The 22450-nt window shown below is 39.9% G+C and overlaps 2 protein-coding genes across 2 annotated transcripts in view; one reads left to right on the forward strand and one right to left on the reverse strand.

Moving 5' to 3' along the window:
• The window catches only part of DLC1 (DLC1 Rho GTPase activating protein), a 408685-nt gene that overhangs the window by 257192 nt on the left and 129043 nt on the right, over positions 1-22450 (reverse strand). The gene's annotated exons all lie outside the window — the stretch shown is intronic.
• Positions 1945-2940, forward strand: LOC124520949 (aminoacyl tRNA synthase complex-interacting multifunctional protein 1-like). The gene is given in 2 exon segments (XM_047092090.1): positions 1945-2612; positions 2615-2940. Coding segments are annotated over 2 exon segments (951 nt in total). The 5' UTR covers positions 1945-1987.

The following is a 22450-nucleotide window of genomic DNA, read 5'->3' on the forward strand; positions in this document are numbered from 1 at the left end:
ACACTGTTTGGTGTGGTGTAAGATACCAAGCAGATAAGAACGAGGTCAAATAAATATTTACTGCTGGCTAAACATTAACCTTGCTTGGTAATATTAGATGAATTATCTTATCCTTCCTTTAAAAATAGAACATTCACTCCTGTGGATAAGCGTATCAGTCCCTTTATTTTTCAAAGTAAAGTGATAAGTATATAATAGTAAAGATAAGTTGATACCTAAACAAATTGCCTAGAACTGTAGTTAAAGCTGAGTGATTTTTGTATTAAATCAAAATATCTGGAAATTTCCATTTTATTCTTTAATTCAAAACATGATTGATTTAGAGATATGTAGAGATGGGCAATAGCCCACTTAAGATAAATATTTTTCATCTAGAGTTTTAATTTAGGATATTATACAGTTTTCATTTCCCAGACGATGCTACTCTTCCTTCTTACCTGTCCTTAACATAGACCACTTTCTCCTGAAGGGTGATAAGAGGCGGCTTTGCTCTATTAGGCTGCAACCCAGACAGGTTATAGAAGTTAAGCCATGGGAGGCTTGCCCTGTTCGGTTCTTAGGAGAGTAACTCCCAGGGAGGGACAAGGAGAGGAAAGGGGCATTCTGGTGAGGGGTTGCAGAGCATCTAAAAAATTTCGTTGCCAACTATATATGTGGTATTTCTTCTGAGTCAGAGAAAATATGTTTGATTTTATACTTAATACCTATAAAAAGTCTCACAACCTTTTATTGCTTATTTACTTAAAATAACAAAGGATTATTTTTCTAAAGCCCCTTCTAACTCTAATGTCCTGGACTACATAGCCAGTGGCACAATTCTTGATTTACTCAAAACTGGTTGAGAGTGAAATAGGCTAATAGGTTTGTCTGTGGACACATGCTTCTCCACATTTCAGCCTCTTGAGATTCTGCCCTCCAGCCATATTGAATTTCTTTTTGTTTCTGTAATTGGCTGTGCTCTTTTATTCCAGACCTTCAAACAATATGTTTACTCTGCCTAAAAACTCATTCCCTACGTCTTTGCTTGGCTAATTACTACTGATTAAAATTCCTTCATTTGACATAGTTACTGGTGCCTTATACATACCAACTTCCTTCCAGGCTTTCCTTAAGTAAACTTTTTCTAGAAGTTTCCTGGCCCTTCTAACCAGTTAGATGCTTTTGCCGCATGCTCCCATAGCGACCTGTACTTCTATCATAGCCCTTAGAATACTTTATTGTCTGTCATTGCCAATTCCATCGTCTAAAAGACTTGACTGTGAGCTTTAGTGGAAGCAGAGAATCATCTCCACCTATGTCTATGCCTGGGGCCCAACACAGTATTTGGCATCAAGCAGCTGATAAAAGATTCACGTTGGGTGAATGCCAAAATAATTATCAGAGTTTTTAGTATACACATGCATGTAAATAGAAGTCCTTTAGAAGTAAAAAAAAGAAAAAAAAAAGAAAAAAGAAAATTTAAATAAACTTCTTTGGTTTGAAATTCACTTACGCACCAAGTCCATTAGCCCATTTCAGTTTGCCGAATGCCACTAATATTTAGCTCACTGATAAAGCTCAGAAATGTAGAAAATGAGAAGTTTTGGGGTCCCCGGGTGGCTCAGTTGGTTAAGCGTTCAACTACAGCTCAGGTCATGATCTTGCAGTTTGTTAGTTCAAGTACCACATCGAGCTCTGTGCTGACAACTTAGAGCCTAGAGCCTGGTTTGGATTCTCTGATTCCCTCTCTCTCTGCCCCTCCCCCACTTGTGCTCTGTCTCCCTCTGTCTCTCGAAAAAATAAACAAACGTTAAAATTTAAAAAATAAAACTAAAGATAATGAGAGGTTTAAAATCAATGATTATTCTCATTTCAAAAGAAATAAGACATCATTGGAAGGGTTGCATTTACAATCATCACATAGCTGCATGATCAGTCAAAAATGTATTATTTTTGGAAGACTGAGGCTACCCGGTGAGGCCCTCCAGGTTGCTCTGTCCACCGATTTATGATTTTCTGCCGTATCTTTACAAAAATGGCAACTAATGGTGCTGTTCTGAAGAGACTGGAACAGAAGGGTGCAGAAGCAGATCAAATTATTGAATATTTAAAGCAGCAAGTTGCTCTTCTTAAGGAGAAAGCAATTTTGCAGGCAACTTTGAGAGAAGAGAAGAAACTTCCAGTTGAAAATGCTAAATTAAAGAAAGAAATTGAAGCATTGAAACAAGAGCTAGTTCAGGCAGAAATTCAAAACAGAGTGAAACAAATACCATTCCCAGCTGGTACTCTACTGCAAGCTAATTCCACGGTTTCCGAAAAAGTGATACAGTCTATACCAATAAGAACTGTATCTTCTGGTGCCAAAGAACCGATAACAGGAGGAAGGGCGGAAGAAAAGATGAAAGAGAAAATTGAAATGAAAGAGAAAAAGGAGAAAAAACAATCAATAGCAGGAAGTGCTGACTCTAAGCCGATAGATGTTTCTCGTCTGGATCTTGGAGTTGGTTGCATCATTACTGCCAGAAAACATCCTGATGCAGATTCTTTACATGTAGAAGAAGTAGATGTTGGAGAAACAGCCCCAAGAACAGTTGTCAGTGGCCTGGTGAATCATGTTCCTCTTGAACAGAAGGAATGGTGGTGATTTTACTTTGTAACCTGAAACCTGCAAAGATGGGGGGAGTAATATCTCAGGCAATGGTAACGTGTGCTAGTTCACCTGAGAAGGTTGAAATCTTGGCACCTCCTACTGGGTCTGTTCCTGGAGACAGAATTGTTTTTGATGTTTTTCCTGGAGAGCCTGACAAGGAGCTAAATCCTAAGAAGAAGATTTGGGAGCAGATCCAGCCAGATCTCTGCACTAATGATGAGTGTGTGGCTACATACAAAGGAGTTCCCTTTGGGGTGAAAGGGAAGGGAGTGTGTAGGGCTCAAACTATGACCAACAGTGGAATAAAATAAAATAAAATAAAATAAATAAAATAAATAAAATAAAATAAAATAAAATAAAATAAAATAAAATACTCATTTACTGAAATACATTGGAGAAAACTTTAATAACAATAAAAAGAAATATATTTGTCAAAAAATATTGTTTTCTAGTGTTTGAAATTGCCATAAAGAACTAAAATTTCAAATGTTCTAAAACTTGCAATCACATTTTAAAAATAGATTTTGGGGGCGCCTGGGTGGCGCAGTCGGTTAAGCGTCCGACTTCAGCCAGGTCACGATCTCGCAGTCTGTGAGTTCGAGCCCCACGTCGGGCTCTGGGCTGATGGCTCAGAGCCTGGAGCCTGTTTCCGATTCTGTGTCTCCCTCTCTCTCTGCCCCTCCCCTGTTCATGCTCTGTCTCTCTCTGTCCCAAAAATAAATAAACGTTGAAAAAAATTTAAAAAAAAAAATAAAAATAGATTTTGATACCTTAACTGAAACTTAAAAAATAGGTCCCATAATAAATACCATTTGTTTGATATCTGTTCACTCGGCTTGGGAAACAATAACAAAATACCAGAGACTGGGTGGCTTAAACAATAGAAATGTGTTTCTCACTGTTCTGGAGGTTAGAAGTCCAAGATCAGGGTCTAGCAGATTTGATTCCAGTGAGGACTCTTTCTGGCTTGCAGATGGCCATGTTCTTGCTGGATCCTCACATGGCCTTTCCTCTGAGTACACATGAGGGGAGAGAGCAGGCTCTCTGATGTCTCTTATATGATCAGGGCTCACGATTCTGACTTCATTTCACTGTAATTGCTTCCTTACTCTAAATACAGTCACATCAGAGGTTAGAACTTCAATCCATGAATTTGGGGCAATCCAATTCTGTCTGTAGCTTTATCATCCTAGAATAACATTTTAAGTAATTCAACTCGAAGTCCTGGAAAGTACTCCTTTTTGCACATATAACACAAAGTCATATTGATTCATTAAAAAAAAGAAAAAGTCTCCCCATCCCCTCTACTAAAGCACTGATATGATGATGCAAGGGAGATTATTCTGGAGTTTGGAGTAATAGTCACTAACTTGGCATTATCTTTACAGGAACTGATTATTATCTGGCCAGATTTTCATACAAAGCATTTCCTCTTGAACTTTTAATGTAGTCTCATTTAGACTTGCAGACCTGGTCATGAACTCAGAAATAGTCCCATTCAGCTCTTCATCTTAAAGATGAAGATATCTAGTTCCAAACAGGCTGTGTTGTCCAAATTCTTTAGCAAGTTATTCAAAGCTTTTCATGATTTGTCTCAATTTACATTTTATCTAAATTGTCCTTCCTTCTCCCGCACTGTATGTTTTCACCATTCCAGATTACTTGGCAGTTACCTTTCAAGGTCCTGCTTGAAACCTCTCCAGATGCTTCTGCCTACATTCCCCAAACAAAACTGATTATCCATCTCTGTCTCTTCAGAGTTTTTCCAAATGCTTGTATGTCATTTATCAAACTATATCATCGTAACTTGTATTAACTTATTTTCTCTATTCAATTTGAGCTTCTTGAAGCCAGCAACTGGGCTCTATATGCACCAGTTCTAACCTATAGTACAGGGCTTAATAAATGATTTCCAAACTTTATTTCTGAAGGTCACATGGCTAATAAGTAGTACATCAATAATGGAAATTCTGACTTCCTGACCAGTGCTCTTTTTTTACTCCTAGGCTACATTTCACTTTTAGGACAGTACTGTTAGAGTTCTAGAAGGTCTTTTGAGTCCAATTACTTCATAAGCGTAAGTCAAAGAAGCCTCAGAAAAGTTCTTCCCTGAGTCAGAGATTACATCCTACCTTACTGTCTGATGCCAAAGTGTTTCAAATATGCCATTCCAGAGAAAACTGTTATATTTCTTCTTAGGCAAATTTAACCCAACTATTCAGCACCAAAAGTCAAGTCTGACATGGACTGTTACGACTCCAGCTTGCAGGGGAACTATGCAAGGCCTGAGTGTGGTCACACTGTAAGATGCCTTATAGAAAAGTCACTGATGCCTCAAAGAGATTAAAGGTCAATGAAGTTAAGCCTGGGGCAACTGTTCTCTGAACTCTGGCACATTCTTACTGGTTTTCTGCCATTTTATTGTGTTTGGCCTTTCCTTTAGGGTTTAGCATGGATTGTGAAATTCTGAATAAAGTTACAAGAAGACAGGTTGTTTCTTCTTTTGTGAGTCCAATCATAATTCTTCAGGATTTTCTTTCTTGAGAATTGTAATAGTTGAGAGATTTTTGTGACAGATGAGTTGAATTCTTACGAAAATTGGGATGAATGAAAACACCTATTTTTTCCAATGCTGTATGAGTTACCCTGGATTAAAAACATACTACAAATTTTGCAATACTCTGAAGATGTAAAGAATGCTTGGAAGAAATTAGAAGAGGACCACTGGATAATTAAAAAAAATATGTAAATTCCACTTAGGATATAAATTTTATTAAAATACCTGTATGTATCTTCTCATAAGTTAGGTATTACCTTGAAAGAGATAAGAACTTTCTGAAAAATCCCCAGATACATCTTTAAATTTTTTTAATGTTTATTCACTTTTGAGAGAGAGAGAGAGAGAGACAAAGCACTAGCAAGGGAGGGTTAGAGAGAGGGAGGCACAGAATCCGAAGCAGGCTCCAGGCTCTGAGCTGTCAGCATAGAGCCTGACACGGGGCTCGAACCCATGAACTATGAGATCATGACCTGAGCCAAAGTCAGAGGCTTAACTGACTGAGCCACCCAGGCACCCCCCAACCCAGATAAAACTTTAAAGGCTAATGTTATTATAACATGTTGCTTTATAACAAACATTCTTCTATCCACTTTAAGTTTTTCTGGAACTCACAGCTGTAAGTCAGAAGATTCTAACTTAGTAGTTAACTGAAACCAGCGATGTCAGAACAAGTCTCTTTGCCACATATGCAAAAAACACACATAAAATACACACCCATAGGTAGAAGCAGACATGTAATACACAGTTGTTTTTACTTATAAACAGTAAAATAACCTGAAGAACATTAAAACTCTAATCAGATTTTCATCTCAAAATATCAGTTTTATTTCCTCCAGATCAGTGAGATTGCAAAGTTTAAGTGCCATCTTGGTAGAAGGATGAGGGATGGACTTTGGTTTGCATTTCGTCCAAAAGCCCTTGATTTCTCTGGTAAGTATTTTTTTCTTGTTTGCTTAGCAGCATGGACTATTATTAATTTGCCTCCTATGTTTTCTCCTGGCCTAAAGTAGGTGAAAGAAAAGTAACAAGAGTTTCCTTTTCCTTTTAAAGAATAAACATTAAAATATTTTCCCATTTTATCCATTATAGTTTCTCCTTCCCAAAGAACCCAATCACAAAATAGGATTTTAATACCTTTAAAAGTACAACATACAATTCCTAAGGAAGGAGCCAAATAACAATGCTCACAGACAAGGGAAATAAAAAAGTGAGTATTCCCTTTTATCTGAACTCAAGCCCCCAAAATGGTCATTTCTTTTTTCTTTTTTATCTTCTTTGCTTTCTCTTTTTTATGTGCTCATTGCCAAAGTTATCCAAGTTAAGGCTATGTTCCCCTGCAAGTTTGTGGATGATATTCCTCTGTAACATTATTTGAAAGATAATGCTTATTTTATCAGGCAAAAGGAAAACAGTTACAAATGATCTTTTTAAACAGTATTTGTTCTCTGGCCTCTCTGCCATCTCACAAAACCTGCCCCATAAGCTGATCCGGAATTCCTGGTAATTGAAATGGCTTATTTTGTATCCTCAACCCATCAATTTAGTGTTATTGGGTAATGTTACGCTCAGGTAATGCTATACAAATCTGGGCAAATGAGTTTTACTTCAAAGACTTGGGACTCAGATTATAAGTGAAAAGAGCCCAGTTCTGCTGGTGACGTGCACCTGCTGATCTGCCTGAAGTTGATGGCGATCTCGACTCTCCGAAGGGGTGGAGCATACTTTCAGCCACTGCAGCAAAACACAACTCATTCTAAATGAAGCATCGGAGAGGAGATCTCAGCAAATCCAGTGATGCTGAAATTTGTCTGGAACAGCAATCCTGAGGTCGGCTTTGGGACATCCAATAGTGCCTTCAATTATGTAAGGAGTTTTGCAAAATTCTTTAAGAAGTCTCAAAATATAAATTAACTAGTTATCACCAAAAAAATGATATAAAATAAATAGCAGCCATGCCATGATATCAGGAGAGAAGATGGACAGTGTCACAAGTTAAGCAATGAGATATGATTGTAACTTGTAACAAGCTGGAAGTTTAAGTTCTGAAGCACTACAATATATATCAGAACATATGTGAAGTTTAATGCCATTCAGGTTGTTAGGGAATGAATAAACAGAATGTCTGGGAAACTAGGGATGCCATTACACTTGATGTTGTTCTACACAGAAATTGAATGGGACAACTGCTAATTCAAAAACTTCATATAAAGAGCTACTGCATCAACGATTAAAAGTGGGTATGCCAGATTCTACCTTAGGGAATTTAGAAAACATTCTCCCCAGTTTCCCCCATTTCTTCCAAAACTGGGGAGAATGCTTTCTTTGCCTATCTCCACATGAGACAGACAACCTGGGTTCAAAAGAGTTGGCGTGCCTAGAGGAATTTATTTCATGTTTCTGAGTACTAGTTTCCTCTTCTGTGAGATGGGAATAATAACATCCACCTTGTTGGATTATTTTGAGAATTAAATGCACATAAAACACTCAGCTCAGAGCCCTGCCCAGGGTGAATATTCAACTCAGGTTAGTTTACCTGACAGTGGGTTACAACCCTGTCTGTACATAAGAACCCTGGAAAAAATTTAAATCTACTGGTGTGAGGGCCCTGTCACAAACCAATTAACATTAGAACCTGGGGTTAGGGACTACATGCTGGTCTCATGAAAACTCCCCAGGAGACTCTAATTGCAGGGAGAGTTGCAAACCATTAAGCTATCCAATTAGTCCACCAGTGATTCTTAACCTTGGCTGTACATTGAAATCACCTGGGAACTTAAAAAAAATACCGATGCCTGGGTTTCTGCTTCTGATTTAATTGGTAAAAGGCTCAGTTTGGGAATTGGCAGTGTTCACAGTTCTCCAGTTAATTCCTTTTATTTTTTTATCTCACTTTATTGAGATCTGACTGACATACAAAAAGCTGTCCATATTTAAGATATATAACTTGATGCGTGTAGAGATAAGTATACACCATAAAACCACCACCACAGTCAAGGCCATAAACATACCCATCGCCTCCAAAAGGTTTTTCCACCCCTTTTATTTAGTTAGTTTATTTTTCCTCAGTTAATCCTAATGTGTTCCAGATTGAAGACCACATAGAATCAGGAGGATAACACTTGCTCTGTGCATTCTGGTTGCACAGTGTGATTTCTTATCTCTTATAAATAGCCTAATTTTTCTGATTATGCAGGAAATCCACATATTAAAAATTATTAAATGCTAAAAATAATGAAAAAATAAAAATTTAAAAAATCCATAATCTCACTGCCCAGATATAAACATCATCAACAATTTGGTTTGTTTCCTTCTTGTATGCACGGTTGGGCTCATGCTATATACAGTTATTATATTCTTCTTCTTTCTTACTTTACAACATAAGTATTTTAAATGAAATGTAATACACATTTCAGGTGTCATTTTAAAGAAGTGGCATATACGTAAAAAATGTCCTTTACACATTTTTATGATTTGCATATTTCAAAGAAAGTTCCAGACAAAGTATCTAGGAACCTTTTTGGCAAACTTCCCCTACCAAAATCAAATGTCTCTCCTGGTAGGGTAGGAAGGAATAGACTCAAGCTTCTTGATCAAGGCAGAACTCAAAGGACTGAGAACAGTACTGCCACCCAAATTCTCCTGATCAATCACATTTATCAGTAATCTTCTATAAGGAAGCAATGGCAGATGTTGGGCACTGGCCCAGGTAATGATTTGATGACTAGCTTGAGCTAAGATAGATTTCCAGTAGTCAAGAAGGAAGAAGGAGGAACAGAAAATGTCCTAAAACCAGGGAAATAAATCTAAGCTCAGAGCCATAGAGCCACTGACACAATAGATGCTAACCACTGCTGATTCTGAGAAATCAGCAGAACTTTCCAGTTTCCTGCCCCCAAAGAGGAAAGTATGAAAAGGTGGCTAAAGTTGAATCTGTTTACAGGGCAGAGATGAGTTAGCACGTATTCAGTCTATGGGGTTAGACTGAAGACAAAATCTGCAGGGAAGGTGAACATGATGGTGCTAGAGAACATGCAGCCTAAACTTGCTGCAAGTCTACCAGTAAAACTGGAGAAAGAGCCTGTGCTTTGGGGCATTGTCAAGTCTGGCTTGTGAAAATGTCTTTGACATCCTCCAGAGCGGAGGCAAGCCAGCATGAAATGAGAACACTTTGTCTTGGTGCAGCCAGGTTTCTGGGCACTTTGTAAAGCTGGGAGGCAAGTGCCTGATAATGTAATAATTTCAAAGAAAAACGTGAAGTTAGAGGTAAATTCTGGTGTAGGCTAACCTTTCCTGGATGCATTAGCTCACATCCCGTCCACTTCTGAACACGGGCATCTATTTCCCGTAATCCACGATTAATTATCCATTATCTAGTATTGTTGCATAATTTTTGAATGTATGTTAGTCTTGTTACCAAAACAAAACTATAAACAAAGGGAGGCGTGGAAGAAGGAAAGGGAACTTACATTATGTTTAGAATAAAACTCACACTTAACATCGTCTGCAGGCCCTGCAGGTTCACGGTGCACCAGCCACATTGGCCCCTTCCTGTTCCTTAAGCATTCCACACTCTTTCCTGTCTCAGGGCCTTTGCCCCGGACAGTTCCTGTCTAGAATTCTCCTCTTCTGGCTCTTTTCCTCCACAGGGCTGGCTTCTTGCCATATTTTAAATGTTCCAGATTCCTAGAGAGGACTTTCTAGACTGTCCTATCATATCAAAAGATGTACTCCCTCAGATCTCTGTTTTCTCAACGATATACTCTCCTGTTTATTTCTTTACCACCATTCATTCATTCGTAATTCTGTCCTTGTGCATATCTGTCACCTCTGTGCATGGTGTGGGCATACAATAGTTGGTCTCTACCATCGTGGAGCCCACACTTTAGTGGGGGCATAAACATTAATCATACAGTCACACAACTAATTGCAAAATCCTAAGTCTGTTAATAGCTACAAATGAGAGCCTGAGGAACTGACCTGCAAGTATTTCTTGCAGGGATTTCTTTCCAGTTTGTTCTCTATCTTCCACTTGAATATTTGCTCCCTGAGGGCAGAGGCTTTGCTTTGTGTCTGCCCTGCAGACCTAGACCAAGCATGATGTGGAGACTTAACAAATGTCATCGAATAAATGAATGCTAAGCACTCACATTTACTCTTTCTTGTAAACTTCACGGCAGCCATGAGAACTACGTACAGTTATCCCTATTTTATGAATTAACAGCACTGAAGCTCAGATAACAAATTGGTCCAAGGTCATAAAGCTGGTGGCAGGACTGAAATTGAACCTGGTTGTTATTCCAAGGCTTTCTATTACACAAAGGGCACAGAAACGGCAAAGAATAAATTACTGTAAACTGCTTTACTAAACTGTAGAACTAAACTCACTGGTTAAATCATTTTCACATGTTCTCCCCATACAATCAAAATAAACAAACAAACACACACACAAAACCCACCCCGCTATCATGCAAAAGAATCCTATAACTTCATTTCCCAGTAGCATTGTAGGAACAACCAAATCTAAACTCGTCAAGTATGGTCAAGTATTTCTCAGTGTTTGGTGATTGCAAAACTGGATTTCATTTGGATCTCTTTAAATTTGGCACCAACATGAGAGCTTGAAAGATCAAGAACAAAGATGTATGCTTGTGTGTCATTTGCCTTTCTTGGCTGAAGAAAACCAGGTACAAAGGTACCTGCTCTCTTAACTCTTTCTGTACTCTAAGAAGTTCTCTGAAATTTGAAAAGAATTCCTACAGTGGTCTCTTTGTTACTTATGACTTGAGTGTCAGCAGGGAGGAATGTGTGTGTGTGTGTGTGTGTGTGTGTGTGTGTGTGTGTGTGTATACATGCACAGGTGTGTATCTTGCTCACATGTATGCTCTTGTATCTCTCCTCCCTGCCCCCCCCATCCCCCCAGGGATATGTCCTTCTAGATCTTGGATAATACAGTGCTAGAGTCCAACTTTAGAGAAAAGGTGGGAGAGTGAGTGAAGCCAGGGAACAAGTAATAAGGTGGTTTCTGGTCCATAATCTCAGAGCACATACTGAACTTTGGATGGAGCGGCAGCCCATCAACTTTTTCTTCTGATTTGCTCTCCTGTTTGTTCCTCCTCACCATCACACATTATTTTTAAGTTTCCAGGCCTCTGGGTAATCCAACTGTAGATCCCCTTTTGTTTGGTGGCCCTGAGTCCTGGCACATAAATCTCTTAAGCTCACATGGGTTGCCTTTTTGGAATAGGGATAGGTGATTTTTAAATTTATCATATGCTAGAACTTCTTTCCAAACCTTTCAAAGGTGAACCAAAAGTAAACACCTGTATAAATAAAAACATGTATATTTTAAGGGACATTGTCTCATATCTTTAATTCAAAACAATATGAACTGTTGTCTAAGAAACTCCATTGTCTAAGGTACTTGCAAAATCTCCCCCTCATATGTAATGAGCCTCATATTTTGCCAAGGACTAAACTCTTGGTATGTTTGAGATTGCATGGTAAATCTGTGCCCAAAGACTTTCAACACTTTAACTAGGACAAAGGCCTTCCTGTTCGGATACTTAATTTACACTTAATCCAATCTGTATTCCATTAGTATCATCCTTAGTAATCCAATTCCATTTTTAATTTCCATTTCATAATCTCTATCCTATTACTAGCCTTTACGTAGGTCAAGAGAATGCCCTGTAGGGATACCTTCATTGACATAAATGGAGAGAAAACCGCCCTGAATTAAACTGATTACCTCTGTCCTTTGGAATAGAAGCATGCTAGACTATAGAATGTAATCAGTCAAGTGCCCACATGGCTTGCTAATATCTAATGTTATGTATGAGGAACTGATCCATCCCCTTAAGTGGTTTGCTATCCTTCCTTGTGGGTGGAATCACTGGCCTCAGTTCACCTCGAGATACGATGATATTTCCAGGGTCCTCTGGAAGGTCAGATGATTCTGTGTCTTTACCCTGCTGTAGGTGTGACTGGCCCACAAACATAAGACACCTTTGAATACATCGAAGGGACTAATGCCAGATGCCTAAGGTGCCACAGATTTCTCTTCTGAGAGCCTTGGAGTCTGCCTTCCTCAATTAACCGCTTACAACACCTTCATTGTATACCACTGAGCAAGCACTTGTGAGACGGTGTTGCTTCTGGGTTTCCAGACATGTGTCATTTCCACTGCATATTTAGTAGCACATAACTGCCTGAAGTGGGGAGACCGGAATGTGAGGCATGTCTCACAGAGGAGTAGGGTTTTCATTTAAAAAAAAAAATATCACTCAACTGCTAATGGAAACGTCAACCTCCCAGCCCTATTCTTAAAAATAAATAAATACAAGGAGTTCCCCATGTGAGAGGCACATTAGGGACGCAAGATATTCCTTTCCATGAAGTCACTCACAGCAGGCCTGTCTGGAAAAATGCTTTCATCTTCTGCAAAGGGAGGGGGGGAAACGTATAGCAAGAAGGTTTAAAGACCAAGACTTTGAAATAGAGGCTGAAGTGGGAAAAGTGATCCTTAAGTAAGGTGAATTTAGGCCCAACCGGATGAATTTCTACGCTTCAACGCATTGTGTGCTGCACAGAGACCAAAGAATTATGATCTGTAGAAGAGAAGCTAATGCTGTTCAAATTGGGTGTCCCGCTGTCCTGGGGTTCCCATGGGGATCCAGGGGTGCAAGAGGGCAGCTGAGGTAGTAGGGTGCCCTATTGCTTCAGCCAGGATAGCTCTGATCTGCATCATGGATGTGGTTCTGCTTGAATTCATTTCACACACAGGTCATTGAGGCTCTACTATGGTGTGCCTGGCACTGTTCCAACTATGGTGACGTGGCAGCGATCAAGATAGACATGGCCTTGGCCTCATGGAGCCTATGGTCTATGCAAGGTTCCTTGTAGACTGGTGGGAAGTGTGTGAGTGGGGAGTTTCTATCATTAAAACCCTGACTCGTTTCCCAACATGTTCATTTTAAGGATGAATAAACTGAGCCTCAGAGACAGTCTCACCACTAATTAACTGAAGAGTTGGTGATAGAATCCAGAGGCCTTGACTTATACTCCAGTGTTACTGCTCCCAAGTTCAAACAGGAAGAGAAAATATTAAAAAAAAAAAAAACAAAAAAAAACAAAAAAAAAATCTGCTCAGCCAGAGAGGATGTGAATTTTGGTTCCTGAACTTGCCCTGACTCAGTCTTATCTCCCTTTGTATCCTTCTGAGTGCTCTCTCAAGATGCAGTCAGGGCGGTACACCCACCCATGCTTGGGCATAAGGAAGATCATATGCATGGCCTGTCCCTTCCAGACCAATGTCTCTGTTTCCCTACTGATGGGAGGTCATCTGGCTGCAGGTTATCCCAGGGGAGCCCCCATCCGTCACTCTCCATTCATGTGGTCCTACTGCACAGTCATCTCTGTGAATCTGCCGGGGCTCTCTTGCATTCTTGCTGCATTGTGTCACTCCCTTCCTTCCTTTCCTGTATGCACAGGGAACACTTTCCCTTCAACCCCCATTCCTGCCTGCTCACTCTCTTAGCCACGGACTTTGCATCTGTCCCCTTTTCTCTCTATTTTCCCCTTGAGGCTATTTCTATGTACTGTGTTTTATAATGCTGATAACTACATTACAGGTAGGAGAAAATTCAATTTATTCCTCTTTTGATTCTTCACTTTTGCCTTGTTCTCTCAATTCTCTGTTTAAGATCTCCCACCCTCTTCTAATCTGGGGTTTGACTTTAGTCCTGGTCACTCGTCCTGCCTGCTGTGTGTCCCTCCCCCCTTCACAGCATCTGCGATCCCTTCTCCTTGCAAAGTTATATCTGATCAAGCTTACATGAAGAAAGGCCACCTGCAATGTTTGCCTTTTAGGATGTGGAAGGTTCCTTACTCAGCCAGTCCAGACCTTGACCTGCTAGGACACGTGACGCAGAGAATTGCTGGCTATGATCCCACACTGTCCTTAAAGATCCTGTGACACACTCAGCATCCTGTTTTGGGGAGCTGCCTACAAATTAGCTCATGCATCTCAATCCTCATCAATCCTCTTTGGAGGCCTGATAGAGCATAAAGCAGCCGGCACCTACCAAAGACCTTTTCCTGAACTGTTTCTCTGTACAACACTGTTTCTTTATTATAGCAACAAAAGAAAATGATGCTTGTTTTTTGAAAAGGGTTTGCTTTCTTTTTTCAGATTGGCATGCTGAACCTTTCCCTTACCCTTTGAAATCCTACATCAGGTTCTCTGTACGTTTTAGTGACATAGCTTACAGAAGTGACACTCTGGTTTAGTCCTCTCTTTTGTGTTTTACTGCGTCTGAACTGGGCTACTTGGGGATGAATTCAGCTGGCTTGGCCGACCTGCCAGGACCATTGTGAAGAAGGTAGAACAGGAAAGAGTTGCAAGAGATCCTTTGAGTTAAATTCACAAATGAGAATGATGTGATATTATTAGAACAAGTGCCTTAGGAAAGCTTTCAATTTAGATAACGATTCTACAGAAAAAAGCACACATTCTCTTCTAGCCCAAGTTTCGATCAAAAATTGTGTGGGGTTTGAATAGTGTTTGTTTATGGCCTCTAGGGCTGTTTTCTGTGTGTAAAGCTAGTAAGTCTAGTCAAGGACCAGATATTTGACTCTGGCTTCGAGTGACCACTGTGTTCCAAGCAGCTGAATTGATTCCAGTAAGATAAAACTCAGAGTGGGAAAGATTAGAGTTGTTTTGTTGGAAGAAATGATAGGGAATTCTCAAATGGGTAAGGTTTTGGTCTCCACTTCTGAGCTGAGAGATTAATGTCCCACAGTGATAAAGTGTCCTTAAACACCACGTCTTCCAGCTCTGGGGCAGTATATTTTCCACTGCACCGAACCCAAAGTCATGTGGTGTCTTTCTTTCTTCCCCGTCTTTCTTTCCACAGAGCCTCAGCCACCTTCTCCTTCACAGTAAAGGCATCTCCTGCTGACTGAAGTGTTGCCTTTGTCCTCTTCATGTGACAGCACAACAGTAAGGTCAAACTGTTATTATTCACAGTAGGAAGATCACAAAGGACCTGAGGCTGAGACAGTAGGGTTTAACCCACCTGAAAATGCAAGATAGTGGTTCCCAACGTGGAAACAATTCTTACAAAACACCAGTATTCTAGCAGAGGGTATGTTCCCTCCAAGTTGTTCTTATTTGTGTCCTGGGCAGGCACGTGTCAGTCCTAGGAGATGAACCTAGATGGTCTGGTACGGACATGCAGGCTCTGAGCTTTTCGGCTAAGCAGCCCTAAAAGTGAGGGGAACAGTGGATTTTTCCTGACTGAAGAGAAGTGGTATTGATGTTGCCAGTGCTCTTCCTGCTCAACTGTTCTCTGACGATGTTCAGGGAGTGGGGGCGTGCAGGACAATCCTGTGTACGACCACCTTCTCCATGTTCCCAGAGCCCAGAGAACAGGTCCTGTGTCTTAACCTTCGACCTCTTTCTGTCTCCCAGGGCAGTTTGCATACAGCGCGCTTTGCTAGGTTCACTGTATTCAATCTATTGATAGAGCTCCTTTCATAGTCTAGTAAGTGCAGTACAATTGACTTTGGCAAAAAAAAAAAAAAAAAAAAAAGGACGACAGTCATTCTCAACAAAGTCGTCAAAGACCTGTTTTTTCTGTTGTTAAATAGGCAACTTTCAGTGTTTATCTAATTCCTTTGGTGTTTCTGCAGTGCTCAGAAGTGCTCAACCAGGTCCTTCTTCTCAAACCTGTGTTCTTGTGTGCTTTGTGACCGTGCTTGCATAGACACCCCGATTCATTTTCCTCTGAGGACTGCTCTCATGCTTCCACCAGCTCAGGCGGAAACCCCGAAGTCATCCTGGACTTCTCTCTCCGACAGACGGCATCAATCCATCAGAATTTGTTTGCTCTCCCTCAAAAATATATATCTGTAATACGACAGTGTTGACCACCACCACTGCTGCCACCGTGGCCAAGCCACCTTCCTGTCTGGCCAGGACGGTCATTCCTGCCTCCTCGGGGGTCTCTCTGCCTCCCCCCTTGCTCTGACAGGCTATTCTGACAGCAGCCAGAGGGACCCAGTTAAAGCCGAAGTCAGATCATGAAACATGTCTCCCGAGAACCCTCTCTGGGCTTCTCATCTCACTCAGAATAGAAGTCAAAGTCGTCACGATGGCTCACAAGGCTTCCGCTGTGCGGGCCCCTCTTGCGTGCTCCCTCAGCTCTCGCTCACTGCTCCCTTGCTGAGTTTCCCAGCACGGCCAGCAGCGGGTTCCTGGCCCGAGCCGTCTGCCCTCGCTGGTCCTGCACCTGCAGGGCTGTGCCTCAGCCACGTATATGGTCTGCGTCCTCGCTTCCTTCCAATTCTTTCCTCAAAAAACTGATGCCGACTTCTTAGCGAGGCCCCCCTGATCGCTGTCTGAACACCTACCCTCTACTCCTTCTTCCTCTCTCTCTTTTCCTTAAACATATCCTTATTAAAAATAATAATATGCTTTTGTGGTTGTTTTCTTTTCCCTCTAATGTCCTATCACCTCTAAAAGAGCAGGGACTTATAATTATTATTGTCACCTCTGTTCAGTGATGCAGCATTTGTTATAGGGAAGGTGCTCAATAAACATTTGTTGAGTGACTAAGTGACTGGCTGTTAGTGTTTCCCAGGGTTTTGTCTTCTCTTGCACCAGTAGGTGATCGTCTCACGTTTAAAATCATCTATCTGCAGATAACACTCCATGGCAGATTTCTCCTGGGAGCTCCCAAAACTTGTGCTTCAACTGACTGCCAGGCATTGCCATGGACTTCTGCATTCTCTAGTGCATAACTGAGAAGTCCAGCTGTGGGACTGGCTTCAGGGGTGGCTGAAAGCAGGGCTCACACACTGTCACCAAAACCTGCTTGTTCTTGCTCCCCTCACTCCACTCTGCTTCTCTATTGCCTTCATTCTCAGTTTCTCCTTCTGGGATGGGAAGATGGCTACAGCAGCTGTATTCGCCTATTCTTATGACTTGAATCCCAATACAAAGGAGAGAGCCTGTTTTTGAGGAGGTCCCAAGAGATTCCTCATATCCAAACCCTAAGTGGACTTGCTTGGGACATGTGGATCCCAGCTTTCTCACTCAGCCACTGGCAACACAGACGCACACATTCACACACATACTGCCGTCCCACGTCACTTTGGCCACGGCTTGCAGCACAGGCTCTGATCTGGATCACAAGCTGTGCTCTTGGAGGTAGCCTTGCCTTTCCTCATGAACTGGGTATTGTGGAGGGATCCTCAAATGAAAATTCAGAAGAAGGGAAGGACGATGATAAGATATTCCCTGTCTTGGTACTAGCATCCAGTTGCTCAGTCTTCAAGAGGTCTTGCTTCCTCTCTCCTGTTTATACCCAACATATTACTTTATCATACAGATTATAATTCCTTAACATACCTTAAATCTGTCCACGTCTCCTCCTCGGCATCCCTAGCACAAAGGCCTCGGTCTTTTGTTTTGTGCCTGGATTGCTATAAAACCCTTCAAAAGAGTGCCTCTCCTGAGAGTCATTTCAATGTGTTTCCTCCCCATCCAGAAGAAAGTTTTCTAAAATGCAGGTATGGTTTCCCTGTTCCCCAGGGGCCTTTGCTAGAGTTCCCTTATCTTCCTTTTATGGTGTAGGAGACACATTGGAATGTGACTCTAACTGCCCTCTACTCTGAATTCGAAGCCCCCTGCACCTGTGCCGGACGGAACCACCTGCTGGTCCCCAAAGGCGCTGTGGGCTTTCTCACCTCCATGTCTTTGCTTTCACTAACTGCTCAGCCTGGAAATTTCTTCCCTTGGCTCTCTACGCCTTCACCAGGGTAAGGCTGCCTGTCCTTCAATATTAAGGAAATATGTGAGGGGACCTACTGCACGCCAACTTTTCTCAATTGCCTCAGAACTGGCCGAGGTGTCCTTCCCCATCTCCCTTGAGTTCAGATTAGTTGTTTATTAGTATGTCTTCCTGTTTAACTGTGAACTCGGTGAGGAAGCCTATCATAGCTCTAGCATCCAGCACGATGCTGGGCACATAGTAGGCACTCAATAAATGATTACTGAATAAATAGAATGTAAATAATCAAAAGATAACATGTGGTTTTTAAAAGCATCTTCACGACTAGAGTAAGGACATTATGAAAGGATGCAATAAAAGCTGTAGAGCTATGATAATTCATTCCCAAGAGTCAACTCCTCTTGAAAATACATTTCATCGGGGAGTAAGGGAGGCAGATAATGAGCACATTAAAATTGATTGGGGATCAGCCATTTGGCCTGCGATTTGAGATTCTGCTCATTGGGAAACAGTTACACCTCCTTACCATTTATATTTCATTTGTTGTTTCTTTCAAAAATCAGTGCATGTATGTTTTGGTAACAAGAAACAGGATACTAAATGTCAAAAAAATGGGGCAAAAGAGAATGGACCTTCATCTGGGATCATTTTAAAAGCCCCAGAAAATTCCAACTGAAAAGTCCAAAATCATGCTTTCCTTAAAAATTGCTAATAAAAATTAAACATTTATAGAGAGAAATATAATTCATGTAAATCACTGTTTCTGTGGGTAGCCTGTGTGCAACCATTTTGAACACCCACAGCGGCATTGTTCTAGGATTGGTAATCGGTTCACCGGCGTCACAAGAAAATGTCGAAACAAATTCTTCTACGGTGATGTGGGAAGAACATCATTTCTTCAGAGGTGCCAACACAGTGTAGAAATCCCTTTAAGTGTTTGCATTCATCATTGATGAAAACTGATGCGTACTGGTTGCCATTTGAATTATTACAATTACAAGACAAAGTTCATGAACTTTCTTTCATATTTTAACCAAATGCTGAAGTATTTCTTCATCTTCTCAAGTATGAAAAGAAAACATGCCATTGACAAAAACAGGACCATTAACAAAGGCGTAGAAGAGGCTTCATTTAAAAAAAAAAAACCACAGTCTTATTAACTCATCTTAACATATTGTTTAGCCCAAGATTTTTGCTCATAAAGAGGTCTGTGCGTTAAGCCAGTAAGAAGCCAGAAAAACATATTTGCCAGGAATATATGTATTTCTAGTTTATAATATAAGTTCTTTGGAATATTTCCAGTGAGGAAAGATGATTAGGATACCATAAATACCAAGACCTGGCATTTCCCGTGGGATGGCTTAGAAAATGGCAACAAAGAAGCGTGACTATAGGAAATAGCAAAGATGCTATAGCCGAAACCCAAATGACAATTATTAAGATGGATGCAAAGAGGGGTGAGTGAATTATTAATCTTTTTCATAATCCTTGTCTTCCAGATAATGACCACATTCATCAGTGTCATTTTGAATACAAAAGTATGCTGTGAGGTTTTTCTGGATGATAAAAAGCCTCCTTCATCTTCAACTTTTCTTCATGGTTGAGTATTCCAATCTTTCTGGGAACCTGACTCGGTAAATTGCTCATCTTATGCTGGGACACGTAGGACAAGGATGTCCTTTCTGGGCTGTTGGTCTCTTAGTTAACCCAATTGTCCGAGGTTGCCCTTTCTCAATTACAGATGGTCTCTCTCCTTAATGTATTCTCATACAGAAAACACTAGATTTTGGTTCAGTTCAAAGAACAATTTGATATAGAATTCAAGCAAAGTGCAAGTATGCTATAAAAATATTACTCAATTCATCATAAAAACGATTTTATGTATTCCTTTTAAAGAACACATCTCTTGTATCTTTTAATTTGAATTCTACTTAGTTAACATATAGTGTAATGTTGGTTCCTAAAGAACCATCTATGGTATGAGCTGAGGTATAATACTGGCTATCATTGGTAGAAGGCTTACTATGTATTGAGCACTCCACTAAGAGATTTACTTCCACAATTTATGGAATCTTCTTGGAAACCTTTTAATAGGAGCCAGTTAAATTATTTAATCAAAATGAAAATATTTTAGAACTGTTTATTAAAAAACACAAAGAAGACATATAAGTATACATTCATAAGTGTGTCTAGCTTTATCAAATATTAAAATCAATTTTATAAATCTTTATTGCTTTGTTTTATGAAAACTTTACTATCATTTCCAGGCTTGGATTGCTTTAACAAAATCTAACCTAAATCTAATCAATTTCCAAAAGAATTTGATAAAATAGAAAAAAAGAGGGGCACCTGGGTGGCTTGGTCAGTTAAGCATCTGACTTCAGTTCAGGTCACGATGTCACTGTTTCTGGGTTCGAGCCCTGTGTCAGGCTCTGTGCTGACAGCTCAGAGCCTGGAGCCTGCTTCAGATTCTGTGTCTCCCTCTCTCTTTGCCGCCCCCCCCCCCGACTCATGCTCTGTCTCAAAAATAAATAAACATTTAAAAAATTAAAAAAAAAGAAAAGAGAAAAAGCATTAATGAAGGACAAATAATATGTACCTTAAGGTGATATTTTCTGGAGTACATGCGAAAATGATATAAATGGAAGTGTATCTTCTTTTAACTTGTGATTTTTAACATTTAAAGATTTACCTATTGAAATAGTTTCAGTGGAACAGAACTGCCATACTAATGGTTGCATAGTTTGTTATGGACTAAGATCCTCCACAGTGAGCACTCTGAATCCAAGCTTCTACTTAACCTCTGAACCAGGAGGACAAAGGGCAGGCTGACACAATCTCAAATTCTTTCCATCCACTATCTTAGTTGGAAATTTTAACACTTATTTTTCTTTTCTTTCTTTTTTTTTGCTATGTGATGAGAATTTTAAAAATGATTATACACTTCACAGCTTGCCTACCATTCTAATTCAGAGAAGAGCACAAAGTACATGTAACTATAGGGTAATGTATTAAATTTGGGTTTGAAAACACAGGAATATCTATCTATCAATCATCTACACACACACACTATATATATATATATATATATATATATATATATATATATATATATGTATATATATGTATACACATATACGTATACACACACACACTGTGTCAGCTCCAAAATCAGCAGGAAATATTGATATCTAAGATACTTATAAGAAGGACTTGTAGATTTTCTAATTTTTACCAGCATGAAGCCTGAAAAAGTTTAAATTGTACTCTACTTCTTCTCCAAGAAAGCATCCAAAAGAAAAGCCATTCCTATGTTGTCTTAGTTGGGTCTTCCAGAAAGAATGGTTTGACTGCAAGGAACTGATCACATGAAATCTTAAGCATACATTCTGTGCAGAGGCTCATATTTTCTCCTACAGAGAATCCGGAAAGCAATTTCACATAATTCCATAAGCACCACTCAACAATGCATGTGATCATTTACCTGTTTCCTTTTAACAATGGGAAAAACAGTGGAATGCTAGGAGTGAAACAAGCTAATGGCATGCTTTCCTCCTTGCTCTGAGCTCTAAGTTGGCGCTTCACTGAACAGTCTTCTGTGTGCCCTGGTGCTATCTGAGGGAACATGGTCAACCCCAGATCATGCTCTGCTCTGGAGCACAACACCCCTTTCCCTTCTCCTTGTCCACACCAACCTTTTTAATCAGGCAAATTTTGATCATCGTTAAGGCAGTACAGTCAGAATAGTGTCGAGTAACTCAAGTCAGTGGGTCTCACTGGGTCAAGATTGTTTACCTATTAAATGTTGATTACTGTGCTGATTTCAGGGCTGTTTGGTGGGGGTTCTTTGTGTCAGCACACTATTAATAGGATGAGGGGGAAAGATTTGGTGGAAACCATCAGTGACAAAAAGAAGTAGCTCATGAGTCTTTTAGATGCTTCACAATCTTGCACTGTGATTTACTAGTTTTTGGTTTTGGTAAATTAAAATGTTTTTGATGAGCTATTTAAGGACTTTGTAGTCCAGTGAGGATTTCTAGGACTTGGCTAAAGGAATCCACTAAATTTCATGCTTTTAAGTTCAAGGATGGCATCTTCTGTTTGAACTTTTAGTCCCTACCATAGAGACTGGCATACGGTAAGAACTTCAGTTTTTTTCAACGAATCAATAAAAAGGGATAGAAACTAGAGTCTGTAAGTAGGGTATACAGACAAGAAGTGGCATATATTTGTGTGTATCAAATCTATATCCTTTATTTTTTTAATTTTCTAAAGGATATAAATTATATATCTCTTAATAAATTATATATCTTTAATAAATAATTACATATCCTTTAACAAATAATTCTAAAAGAATTTACAAATATAAACAATTCTATGATAAGGAGAGAGGTGTCAGACACAAGAATCCTCTTTGTTGAAAAGGGAGAATTTATCAAGTGTTTTTATAAAATAATAATCAAAATA

Source organism: Lynx rufus, unplaced genomic scaffold (assembly GCF_022079265.1).
Source record: "Lynx rufus isolate CCGP_SWC_20201006 ecotype Redwood Valley unplaced genomic scaffold, mLynRuf1.p SCAF_3, whole genome shotgun sequence".
Taxonomy (NCBI): Eukaryota; Metazoa; Chordata; class Mammalia; order Carnivora; family Felidae; genus Lynx; species Lynx rufus.